At 49.1% G+C, this 13,414-nt stretch overlaps 1 protein-coding gene across 1 annotated transcript in view; it reads right to left on the bottom strand.

Annotated features, from left to right (window-relative positions):
- Positions 1-13,414, bottom strand: part of LOC310835536 (protein unc-13 homolog A) — a 124,429-nt gene that overhangs the window by 93,305 nt on the left and 17,710 nt on the right. Inside the window, exons 3-9 of the mRNA XM_083720215.1 lie at positions 12,733-12,832; positions 11,551-11,668; positions 10,400-10,523; positions 8,875-8,948; positions 6,918-6,951; positions 2,944-2,979; positions 1,192-1,402 (exon numbers count right to left, since the gene is read on the bottom strand). Of these exons, the coding sequence (XP_083576341.1) occupies positions 1,192-1,402; positions 2,944-2,979; positions 6,918-6,951; positions 8,875-8,948; positions 10,400-10,523; positions 11,551-11,668; positions 12,733-12,832 (697 nt within the window). The remainder of the gene's footprint in view (positions 1-1,191; positions 1,403-2,943; positions 2,980-6,917; positions 6,952-8,874; positions 8,949-10,399; positions 10,524-11,550; positions 11,669-12,732; positions 12,833-13,414) is intronic.

Raw genomic sequence — 13,414 nt, 5'->3', positions numbered from 1 at the left:
GCCCAACCAGGGGCCACAAGCAGGTGCTGAGAATGGCAGCCCACCGTCTCCACTTGCGATATTCGGGGGGCATTTACTCCCTTCCAACAGCGGAGGGATCAGCACCATGGCAAAAAGCCAACGATGGCCTTTTCCTGTGGCGGTGAGTTCCGCAGGTGAACTCTGTTCCGCGTAGAGAAGGATTTCCTTTTATCTCTCATGACGGTCTGGGGTACCTTTACCTTTTTATTATGGGCTTAAGGTGTCATGGGTTAAACCACAGAGCCTAGGACTTGCCGATCAGAAGGTCGGCAGTTCAAATCCCCGCAATGACGGGGTGAGCTCCCGTTGCTCGGGCCCTGCTCCTGCCCACCTAGCAGTTCGAAAGCACGTCAAAGTGCAAGTAGATAAATAGGTGCCGCTCTGGTGGGAAGGTAAACGGTGTTTCCGTGTGCTGCTCTGGTTCGCCAGAAGCGGCTCAGTCCAGCTTCTGGAAGCTGTACGCCGGCTCCCTCGGCCAGTAAAGCGAGATGAGCGCCGCAACCCCAGAGTTGGTCACAACTGGACCTAATGGTCAGGGGTCCCTTTACGTTTTTAAGGTGTCATGGGCTTTGAAGTTACAGGTAGGTACCTGTGCTGGTCTGCCGTAGTTGAAACAAAATAAAATAAAATCCTTCCAGTAGGCTTTGAAGACACTCGAACTCAGGATGCAAGGGAGAAATGTGCTAAGAGGAAGACGTGCTTGGCAAACCCTCACCGGGATCTACTCCTGCCCGCAAACTTATGTCCCCACTGTCACTTATGGACTCCACAGTCACTTATGGACTCACTGTTAAAACCTTGTTTATGGAAGACAATCTTACTCGGCTACGAGGGATCGCCGAAGAAGAAGAAGAAGAGGAGGAGGAGGAGGAGGAGGAAAAAGAGGAAGAGGAAGAGGAAGAATCGCCATAGAAGAAGAAATAGCAGCATTCTTCGTAGGCTTGGTTCCGTTCTGGTGGCGGGGCCCATCTACCTGCATCCTAAAACAGAGCCCTGGGCTTGATCAACCTTTGGTCCGATCTAGTCCAACCTTTCCCTTCCAACAACCTGGTGCCCGCTTCTGGCCAAAGCTCCCCACAGCTGGGATCAGGCCCGCCCCACCCCACCACTGCCCCATGGAGGCTTCTCGCGCCTTTCCCCAGCAAGGTCCCCAGCTTCTGTCCAGTCTACCTCATGGGGCGATGGTCAGAGTAGTCCATGTCGTAGCTCTGCATGGAATCGGCGTAAGAGTCCCGGGCTGCTCTCTGCGGGTGCCTCATGGGGTATTGGTGGACCGAAGCGTTGGGTTGGGAGGTGGTGTAAAAAGGAGGCGGGATGCTGTTGCTGGTCTCGCTGCGGTAGTCGCTGTCGCGGTCATCCATGGTGCTGTCTGGGTCATCATCTGGAGAAGAAGGTAAAGGTAAAGGGACAACTGACCATTAGGTCCACTCGTGGCCCACTCTGGGATTGCGGCGCTCATCTCACTTTACAGGCTGAGGGAGCCGGCGTACAGCTTCCGGGTCATGTGGCCAGCAGGACTAAGCCACTTCTGGCGAACCAGAGCAGCACATGGAAATGCCGTTTACCTTCCCGCCGGAGTGGTGCCTATTTATCTACTTGCACTTTGACGTGCTTTCGAACTGCTAGGTGGGCAGGAGCAGGGACCGAGCAACGGGAGCTCACCCCGTCATTGCGGGGATTCGAACCGCCGACCTTCTGATCGGCAAGTCCTAGGCTCCGTGGTTTAACCCTCAGCACTACCTGCATCCCTCTGGAAAGGAGGAGGAGCACCCAATTTCGCAAGTTAGGAAAAGGCCCGTTCTCATATCAAGGGGTGGCCATCATTATGTTCAGGCCTGGACATCTAAGGTGCGTGCAAACGCACACCTTTGCATATTTGTCTTTCCTTGTTTGTTTGTTTTCTTGGGGACATTAGAGAGGGGAAGGTCAGGATTCAGGAAGGGGGGGAAACGTCTCGACTGGGGGGCGGGATGTGATTCGGGGAGAACAACGGTACTGGTCGATGGCAGAAGAGAACGAGGGAGGACACTGAGAGAGGTGGACGGAGCGATGGGGAAACCCAGAGAACTGGAGGCCTTTTCGCCCGAAAGCAAAAGTTGGAAGGGACCCGAAGGGCGTCTAGTCCAACCCCCCTGCAATGCTGGTCCACAAATTTGTTTGTGCCACCCATGGCAGGGGACGAGCGCCCTGCGTTTTAGCTACTAGGAGGATGGAGAAGTGAGAGGAAGATGGGTCACAGGGAGATAAGACATGAGAAGGAACTGGAGTTTCCTGATTATGGGGGAAGGCGAACCCACACTGCTCTGGGGAGGTAAAACTCGATCTGCAATCTGCTTAATAATAATAATATAATAATATTTATACCCTGCCCATCTGGCCGGGTTTCCCCAGCCACTCTGGGTGGCTCCCCACAGAATATTAAAAACATCAAACATTAAAAACTTCCCTAAACAGGACTTCCTTCAGACGTCTTCTAAAAGTCAGGTAGTTCTTTATCTCCTTGACATCTGATGGGAGGGCATTCCACAGGGCGGGCGCCGCCACCGTGAAGGCCCTCTGCCTGGTTCTCTGTAGCCTCAGTTCTCACAGGGAGGGAACCCCCAGAAGGCCCTCGGGAGGTGGACCCCGGTGTCCGGGGTGGAGACGCTCCTTCAGGTCTACTGAGCCGTTTAGGGCTTTCAAGGTCAGCACCAACCCTTTGAATTGTGCTCGGAAACGTCCTGGGAGCCAATGAAGGAAATAAACAACTATCTGACTTTTAGAAGACGTCTGAAGGCAGCCCTGTTTAGGGAAGTTTTTTAATGTTTGATGTTTTGAATATTCTGTTGGGAGCCGCCCAGAGTGGCTGTGTTTGAAAAGGCCTACATAGCGAAATGAGTAGAAATTGGGGGTACAGAGGTCTAGAAGTGGTCATATACTTACTTTGTTGATCTCCCCAGCCAAAATAATTCCAGTTGCCTATGAAAAAAAAAAAAGAAGACCAAGAAGACGTGTCCCTTTAAGAGACAGGCCAAGTCTAAATAAAGCCAGTAACTTTTCAGCCCCAAAAGGAAGGAACTGGACCATTCCAGAAGAATTTAAATCCTTCCTTGAGGGCATTATACAAGCAACATATCTAGGAAACAGAAAGGCGGTCTACAACAGAAATCTGATTGCGTTGTTTATCTCCTGTCTGGCAGGTTATCTGATAAGGCCTTATCTGATTGTCTTTCCTGGTAGTCTGCCCATTCCTTTGAGATGGTGATTACCCAATTCCTGAGACAATGGGAAGGTTCCCTCACCTCCCTCCCTCCTCGCAGAGAAAACATTTGGGAGTCAAATGGTTTCAGGTCGGTCTTCCTGTGTTGATCTATGTACGTGCTTGGTTGGTACATTTATGAACGTTTATAATATATCTAAGTACCTTAAAAGAAGAAGAAGAGTTTGGATTTGATATCCCGCTTTATCACTACCCAAAGGAGTCTCAAAGCGGCTCACATTCTCCTTTCCCTTCCTCCCCCACAACAAAACTCTGTGAGGTGAGTGGGGCTGAGAGACTTCAGAGAAGTGTTACTGGCCCAAGGTCACCCAGCAGCTGCAGGTGGAGGAGCGGAGACGCGAACCCGGTTCACCAGATTACGACTCCACTGCTCTTAACCACTACACCACACTGGCTTAAAATTCTTATCACAGGTATCTCTGTAAAACTGATAAAAAATGGGAGCAATCTTTTGTTCTGGGCTGCTTCCTGCTTCTTCCATGTGGCGGGTGGTGTGGGATGTGAAACACAACAGCAGTCAAGTACAACATCCCTAGAGTGAGCATGTTTTGACATGGGGAGGGATGTTTGTCCAGCCAGCAGGTAAACTTCCTGTTTCCTTTTAGGCTGGGACAGACTTCCTCTACATGTGGCCAGAGGTGGGTGTGGCCTCACCTGTGCAGGTAATGATAAAAGCACAGGGCAGAGCAGCCCTCTCTCTCTTCCTCCTCTTCATCTTCTTCCAAGCAACATCTACTGAGTGAAAGATGCCCTCTTGGCTTCCAGCCCAGAGAGGACAAAGGGACTGTCTTCTTATATGATAGATTCCAAATGTACGTTACTTCATTAAGCTTAAGTCTGCCTTCTGGGATCTGATTGTGAACAGAATTTGAGTAAACCCCTTTTTGTACTTTTGTAAAAGACTGTGTCGTCTCTTCTGTTTTATGAGGGAATAAGGGGAAAGTTATAGAGGCTTAAGCGAGTCTGAGCAAACACTGCCGTTGCAAACTTAAAATAAAGGGGAATGTTTTACTCTGCTGAAATTGGGGAACCTGTTAACACAAGTTGGATAAGGATATAATCAGACAATATATCCTCTCCTGCATCCCTGAACATTCCCACAGGTGGAAGTCCTGCTGCAACAGTCCTTAAAAATAAAGACCAGGCCTGGTGGCTGCTGTTTTGATCCTCTATTCCGGCTGGTGTCTTTGTTTGGTAATTCAAGTGTTACAGAAATATACAGTGGTGCCCCGCAAGACGAAAGGGTTTTCCGTTTTGGAGGCGCTTCGCAAAACGAATTTCCCTATGGGGTTGCTTCGCAAGACGAAAAAATCTTGCGAGTCCCCGCGGTTTTTTTTCACTTCCCCCCCTTTTCCTAAGCCGCTAAGCCGCTTAACAGCTGATCCGCTGATAAGCCGCTTAACAGCTGATCGCTAAAAGGCACTAGACCGCTAATAGCGCTAATCCGCTAAACTGTCAATGGGCTTGCTTCGCAAGACGAAAAAACCTGAATGTATCCCTTTCAACTTCACAGCTCAAGGAAGTTACCTAGCTTTAAAAATAATACAAAATCAACTCCATTGCAAGTTTCCTCCATTCCAAAGCTATTTTCCCCTTGAAAAAGGACTCTGGGAAGTTGCCAGAGGTGATAATTGCTGAGCTGATTATTGGCCAAGAAAAGCGTAATCCCATCACCAGACTTGCCAAGGGGTCCAGACATGCAAAGGAAGTTCTATTGTACTTTGGGTGTTGGGACTTCAGAGGTGTTTGCCTATGGTCATCTTATACCTGGGTCTTGCCCTGACATGTCTGCTTATGCTAATCTTAATAATAATAATTTATTATTTGCACCCCGCCCATCGGGCTGGGTTTCCCCAGCCACTCTGGGCGGCTTCCACAAAGACCAAAAATACACTAAGATGTCATACATTAAAAACTTCCCTGAACAGGGACCAAGGACTTGTCTGGACATGTTTGCCAAGACTAGTGTAACCCCTGTCTAAAGGTAAAGGTAAAGGGACCCCTGACCATTAGGTCCAGTCGTGGCCGACTCTGGGGTTGCGGCACTCATCTTGCTTTACCGGCCGAGGGAGCCGGCATACAGCTTCCGGGTCATGTGGCCAGCAGGACTAAGCCACTTCTGGTGAACCAGAGCAGCACACGGAAACGCTGTTTACCTTCCCGCCAGAGCGGTACCTATTGATCTACTTGCACTTTGACATGCTTTCGAACTGCTAGGTTGGCAGGAGCAGGGACCGAGCAATGGGAGCTCACCCTGTCATTGCGGGGATTCGAACCGCCGACCTTCCAATCGGCAAGTCCTAGGCTCTGTGGTTTAACCCACAGTGCCATCCGCGTCCCATGTTTACCCCTCCCCTTTTGTGACATGTCAGTGATGTAGCAGTGATGCTGTATGAACCATATTCTGGGATATGGTGGGAAAGTTTTAAAAGTCCTCGTCACCTCATCCTCGGGGTTCAGAATTCCTCTTTGAACCTGTTGTGCAATAAACTCTGGTCTACAGCTATTTGCCCCGGTTGGTGGCTGGACTCCTTCCTTTATTCCTCAGGGCGCTGCCCGACCAGCTGGGTGACTGAGCAGCCTCGCACCTAGATTTTTCCGTAACACAAGCGAGCCCAAGGATTTTCCTAGAACAGATCTCCGAACAGCAGTTCCTAGCCCAGGTACTGTATTTTTCGCTCTATAGGACGCACCAAACCATAGGAGGGGGAGAACAGGGGAAAAAATTCTCTCCCTCTCTGCTCAGTGCCCCTTCAGCGAAGCGGGAGGAGAAACGGAGCCCCTTCCATTTCTCCTCCCGCTTCGCTGAAGGGGCGCTGCGCAGAGAGGGAAAACTGTGCAGCGCCTCTCCAGCGAAGCGAAGCCTGGAGAGCAAGAGGGATCGGTGTGCACTGACCCCTCTCGATCTTCAGGCCTCAGGTGGCTATCCGCAAGCCTTCAGAGCGCAGCGGGAACTCCTACTGCGCTCCAAAGGCTTGCGGATAGCTGCCTGAAGCCCCCAGAGCTCAGCGGGAGTTCCCTGCACTCTGGGGGCTTCAGGCGGCTTCAGCAAAAGCAACGCGAAGCCTCCGGAGCGCGGGGGGGAGCTCTCTCTCTGTGCTTCGGAGGTTTTGCGTTGCTATCACTGAAGCCAAGGAGCCTGCATTCACTCTATAGGACACACACACGTTTCCCCTTCATTTTTTGGAGGGGAAAAAGTGCGTCCTATAGTGCAAAAAATACGTACTTTGCTCCCAGACTCGAAACTTTCCTGAGACTTAAAAGTGGGGCAGGGTGGGAGAGAGACATAGCAGGGAGGGGGGACAAATGGGGATAAGGGAGACACAGAGGGGAGGGTCGAGAAGCAAGGGGGGGGACTTCTGCCAACCAGGTGACCCCCTTTTTGGTGGCCAAGCCCTCCAAGCGAGGTACCTTCCAAACCAGAGATGGAGAGTCATGGAAAGACCTTCATAGATATAGCCTGAGTCAGGGGTGCAGAACGTGTCTTGTTGGACTCCAACTCCCAGAATCCATTGCATCCACCAGCGAGGATGCTGGGACCTGGAGCCCAGCAGGTCACAGAGGGACAGGAGCTGGTTAGGGCATGGGGGAAGCGAGACCGAATTCCCTAAAATTCACAAGCGAGTCAAACACTTACAGCACTGAGATCCGGGTACGGGAAGCGGCTTCTCCTGTGTCCCCCGAGAACGAGAATGGGAACCCCAAAATTTAGAGAGGGGGGAGCAGACCGAGAAAAGAGGGAAGGGGAAGAGTCAGCGTCGATCTGAGAACAACTTAAAAGACCTTTAAAAAAATACTTTACAGTTACAGTGGTCCCTTGGTTCTCAAACGCCTTGGTCCTTAAACAACTGGGAACCCAAACGCTGCAAACCCAGAAGGAAGTGTTCCGGTTTGCGAACTTTTTTCAGAAGCCGAACGTGCAAAATTTTGAGTGTTAATGCTGACAATTTGAGTGCCACACTTCCATTTTGAGAATTACGCTGAGGTCTGTCTGTTTTTGCTATTTATTTTGCGCTTTCGTTTTGGTGGCTCTTTTTGTTTTGTTTTTGTGACTGTGTGGAACCCAGTCACGCTACTGATGGATCGATTGTGCGACTGCAGCACATTGTCTATTGCTTTCATTTTATGGATCAACGGTCTCGTTAGACAGTAAAATTCATGTAAAATTGCTGTTTTAGGGGTTGTTTTTGAAAGTCTGGAACAGATTAATCCATTTTGCATTCCTTTCTATGGGAAAGCGAGCCTTGGTTTTGGAACACTTTGGTTTTGGAACAGACTTCCAGAACGGATTAAGTTTGAAAATCAAAGTACCACTGTATTAAAGAAAACACAATAATAAAACATCTAATAAAAATAACAACAATATGTCATTAAAATGCAACAAAAGTTCATGCAGTTGCTCATATTTAGATTTCCAATATTTAGCCTGCATTAGAAATTGTCCAGGTTTTTGTGTCTCTTAATATTAACTGGGGACTCAACTACATTAGGGACGTGGGTGGCACTGTGGGTTAAACCACAGAGCCTAAGACTTGCCGATCAGAAGGTCGGCGGTTCAAATCCCCGCAATGACAGGGTGAGCTCCCGTTGCTCGGTCCCTGCTCCTGCCAACCTAGCAGTTCGAAAGCACATCAAAGTGCAAGTAGATAAATAGGTACCACTCCGGTGGGAGGGTAAACGGCGTTTCCATTTGCTGCTCTGGTTCACCAGAAGAGGCTTAGTCCTGCTGGCCACATGATCCGGAAGCTGTATGCCGGCTCCCTTGGCCACTTCTGGCGAACCAGAGCAGCGCACAGAAACGCCATTTACCTTCCCGCCGGAGTGGTACCTATTTATCTACTTGCACTTTGATGTGCTTTCGAACTGCTAGGTGGGCAGGAGCAGGGACCGAGCAACGGGAGCTCACCCCATCATTGCGGGGATTCGAACCGCCGACCTTCTGATCGGCAAGTCCTAGGCTCTGTGGTTTAACCCACAGCACCACCCGCGTCCCATATGGCTAACTTAGATCTCTTAATTTCAATAGGTCTAGTCTGCGTAGGGAAACACACACACACACAAACACACAACTATGCTAGTAAGAAGACCAGGAAAGAAGAAGCCAGGAAAGAATCTGGATGAACAAGTCTCCACCCGGAAGCATCCATGCTTCAGATAAGGCTAATAGTAATAATAATAATAATAATTTATTTATACCCCGCCCATCTCGCTGGGCTTCCCCAGCCACTCTGGGTGGTTTCCCAAAAAAAATTAAAATACTGTAATAGATCAAACATTAAAAGCTTCCCTAAACAGGGGTGCCTTCAGATGTCTTCTAAAAGTCTGGTAGTTGTTGTTCTCTTTGACATCTGGTGGGAGGGCGTTCCACAGGGAGGGTGCCACCACCGAGAAGGCCCTTTGCCTGGTTCCCTGTAACGTGGCTTCTCACAGGGAGGGAACTGCCAGAAGCCCTCGGAGCTGGACCTCAGTGTCCGGGTAGAATGATGGGGGTGGAGACGCTCCTTCAGATATACTGGACCGAGGCCAGTTAGGGCTTTAAAGGTCAGCACCAAGGTTACACACACACACACACACACACCCTCTTAGAAACTTACATCATCCTGATCTCGCATCGCATTGAGCCTCTCAAGTTCTTTGACCCAGTAGCGTGCTTCCTCCTCAGGTATATCTGCACAGGAAAGAGGGGTGGAATAGGAGGCGGTTCAGTTGACGGAATTAAAAAGAAGAAGAAAACCACGTCTTTCCTGGACTGGACCATATATAGAACATAAGAAGAGGGGTGCTGGATCAGCCAAACAGCCCCATCATAGAATCATAGAGTTGGAAGAGACCCCAAGGGCCATCGAGTCCAACCCCCTGCCAAGCAGGAAACACCATCAGAGCACTCCTGACATATGGTTGTCCAGCCTCTGCTTAAAGACCTCCAAAGAAGGAGACTCCACCACACTCCTTGGCAGCAAATTCCACTGTCAAACAGCTCTTACTGTCAGGAAGTTCTTCCTAATGTTTAGGTGGAATCTTCTTTCTTGTAGTTTGGAGCCATTGCTCCGTGTCCACTTCTCTGGAGCAGCAGAAAACAACCTTTCTCCCTCCTCTATGTGACATCTTTTTATATATTTGAACATGGCTATCATATCACCCCTTAACCTCCTCTTCTCCAGGCTAAACATGCCCAGCTCCCTTAGCCGTTCCTCATAAGGCATCGTTTCCAGGCCTTTGACCATTTTGGTTGCCCTCCTCTGGACACGTTCCAGTTTGTCAGTGTCCTTCTTGAACTGTGGTGCCCAGAACTGGACACAGTCCTCCAGGTGAGGTCTCACCAGAGCAGAATACAGTATCGATCCCATCAATCCCAGTATCTTCTTAGAATCATAGAGTTGAATGGGACCATTAGGTTCATCCAGCCCAATCCACTGCTATTGCAGGAAACCTTTGCCCAAGGTGGGACTTGAACTCGCTACCGTGAGGTTTAGATCCACATGTTCAACCGACTGAGCTATCCCACAGTGGCCAACCCAAACTTTGCATCACCTCTAGGCCGTGCAAACCCCTAGTACAGTGGTCCCTTGGTTCTCAAACGCCTTGGGACTCAAATAACTTGGAACCCAAACACTACAAACCCGGAAGTAAGTGTTCCGGTTTGCGAACTTTTTTCAGAAGCCAAACATGCTCCGTTTTGAGTGTTACGCTTCTGTTTTGAGTATTACACCAAAGTCTGTCTGTTTTTGCTATTTATTTTGCATTTTTGCTTTTGTGGCTCTTTTTGTTTTGTTTTTGTGACTGTGTGGAACTAAGTTCAGCTACCGATTGATTATGTGACTGCAGTACACTGTTTATTGCTTTTGTTTTAGGGATCAATGGTCTCGCTAGACAGTAAAATCCATGTTAAATTGCTGTTTTATGGTTTGTTTTTAAAAGTCTGGAACGGATTAATCCGTTTTGCATGACTTTCTATGGGAAAGCGCGCCTCAGTTTTGGAACACTTTGGTTTTGGAATGGACTTCCGGAACGGATTAAGTCTGAGAACCAAGGGACCACTGTATTGGGGTAAACACACACACACACACACACACACACACACACACCACTTTACAACCCAACCCATCCCTCCTTCCCTACCCAGTGGGAGTTCAAAGCGAGTGTCCAAAAGGATGCGGTGGAAAGTTGGGTCCTTGGTCCCAGAGATCTCATTGTCCGTCATGATGACATGGGAGTCGAGAGTCAGCCATTCCCCCGGACCCTCCTGGGATGGAAGGAAGAGGTCTGGATTTAGCCCAGCCATTGCAAAATGCGGGATGTGATACATAAGTAGCAGTCAAGTACAACATTCCTTGTTTTCCTAGAGTGGCCATGCTGGGGAATGTTTGGTCCAGCCAGTTGAAAACTTCCTGTTTCCTCCTGGCTGGAGCATCCTTCCTTTGCATGTGACTAGAGGTGGGCGTGGCCTTACCTGTGCAGGTGACAAAAGGACAAGGCACACAGCCATCTCTCTCTCTCTTTGACTTCCTCTGTCGTTGGAGCAGCTTTTTAGCTAGAATTGCTCTGCTTTTGGCTTTTAGCTAACAGAGGACACTGGCTAGATCCACATGTATATACTTTGTAACCAATTCTGCCTTCAGGGATCCAACTGTGAACTGATGATGTGAGTAAACGTCTTTTATAATACTTTACACAAGAGTGTGGCGTGTTTATTCTTTTAAGAGGGATATAAGGGAACTTAAAGGTAAAGGGTAAAGGGACCCCTGACCATTAGATCCAGTCGTCACCGACTCTGGGGTTGCGGCATTCATCTCGCTTTACTGGCCGAGGGAGCCGGCGTGCAGCTTCCGGGTCATGTGGCCAGCAGGACTAAGCCGCTTCTGGCGAACCAGAGCAGCGCACGGAAACACCGTTTACCTTCCTGCCAGAGTGGTACCTATTTATCTACTTGCACTTTGACGTGCTTTCGAACTGCTAGGTTGGCAGAAGCAGGGACTGAGCAACGGGAGCTCACCCCGTCATTGCAGGGATTCGAACCGCTGAACTTCTGATCGGCAAGTCCTAGGCTCTGTGGCTTAACCCACAGCGCCACCCACGTCCCATAAGGGAACTTACCAGGAACCTAATAGCGAGAGGCTCACACGAGCCTGCAACCAGTTATCCGCTGTGTGTTTAAAAGGGGAATGTAAACTCTGCTAAGTAAAGGAACTTGCTAGCGCAAGCTAGGAGGGATATTAATAAACAGTATATCCTCTCCTGACTCCCTGGACATTCCCACACTTTCCACGCACCTCGTTGGACTGCCGGATCGTGCTTAGCGGAATCCACACGGTCCCCACCATCGTGTCCCAGATTAGACCCTTGTTCCACACTTCCACTGTCAGCCCGAGGTCCAGGCGGTTGATTTCGCTGCAAGAGAAATGTAGTTTTAATCGCATGGTGCCCATTCTCAGGAACGGCCAATGCCTTAAGAATATACGGACAAGCCCCTGGTTTCCCGACCTCCTCTCCAGGGCCGGATTTAGGTTTGCCGAGGGCCTCAGCTCCTGAAGGTAATGGGGCCCGTTCTATGTCCAGCTGTCCTTTGTCAACAACAAATGTTCGCTGTTTTTTGTGTTGAACCTATGCTATATGGTAATTGATGGACCTCATAGGTATCTCAAGCCATTTGCGCATGTTGCCCTGCAACCAGCCCATGCAGAATATAGGCACCCTATATATAGAAAGGAGCAAACCAGGGATATTTTAGGGAGCAGGCGGAGCCCATGACTTACATTCTAGGAGCCTACACAACACAAAACACAGTTGCTGGATGTAGCTTTTATTTATTTTTATCTTATATTTTGGAAATGTTCATCTAGTAGGTTTTTTCCCCTTTAATTTTTTGGGGGGGCCCCAAGAGAGTGGGGCCCTAAGCTATAGCTTGTTTAGCTTATACATAAATTTGGCACTGCTGCTTGAAATGAACTGGTACAGTTTTAGCAAAGTTCACCAAATTTGTTGAAAAACCTCTAAAGGGCTCACAACAGAATATTAAAATCACAATAAAACATCAATTGAAAACTTCCCTAAACATGCCTACCTTCAGATGTCTTCTAAAAGTCATATTTTATGGGAAAGTTTTCAATGATAAAGAAATAAAGTGATATAAATATAAATAAAAAGGCACCAAAATGTGTAGAGAAAGAAAGAAAACACACACGGAAAATACCTTAACCCATACATTGATATTATTAGCCTAATACAGATGTAAATATGAATAGCCTAAGGGGTTTTCTATAAACTCATCCCAAATATTGAATTTATCCAAGCAAACTCAATAGGCAGAATGAGGGCTCCCTGTCCACACTCTCCTCTCTCCTTTCTCAAGGAGACCCACTATTGAGCTCCAAACCAGAACCAACAGCCAGAAACAGCCAGAAACCCAGATTGCTGTTTGTTCCGAATGAGCGCAAGAGAGCAGCTCCACTTACAACATGAAGTCTTGCTCCCAGCACGGAAGGTTTCCTCGCACTGCTATCGTCGTGCTCTTCACATTCTGGACTTTGAGGGTGACGTACGTGTTGAATTTTTCTGTACGGGGGGGGGGGGGACATAGAATAGGATAGGTGGAGAGAGAGAAGAGAACCGGTGTCTGTCAGAGAATAGCCCTTCGTCTGAATGAAAAACAGCCCCAACAGTGGGAAAGTGGGGAGGGCCTGAGGGATCTTTGCACCACAGCGCCGGATATGCTTAAGATGGCCCTGATCTGGGTAGGTTGTTCTGACAAGGTAGAGCTTATTGCTCAAAGAAATCACATGGGAAGACAGAAATCCCCTCTGATATTGCGTCGTGGCTTGGACGAGTCAACGGTTCGTTGCTGCTAAGCCGCAGCAACAAGGCTCTCAACGTGGGGCAATGGTTAAAGGTAAAGAGACCCCTGACCATTAGGTCCAGTCGTGGCCGACTCTGGGGTTGCGGCGCTCATCTCGCTTTACTGGCCGAGGGAGCCGGCGTACAGCTTCATGTGGCCAGCAGGACTGAGCCGCTTCTGGCGAACCAGAGCAGTGCACGGAAATGCCGTTTACCTTCCCGCTGGAGCGGTACCTATTTATCTACTTGTGCTGGTGTGCTTTTGAACTGTTAGGTTGGCAGGAGCAGGGACCGAGCAACGGG

The sequence above is a fragment of the Podarcis gaigeae genome, assembly GCF_964106915.1.
Source record: "Podarcis gaigeae genome assembly, chromosome: 18".
In the NCBI taxonomy this organism is placed as follows: Eukaryota; Metazoa; Chordata; class Lepidosauria; order Squamata; family Lacertidae; genus Podarcis; species Podarcis gaigeae.
Note: the sequence above shows the minus strand (reverse complement) of the source record. Positions and strands in the feature narration are given on the sequence as shown.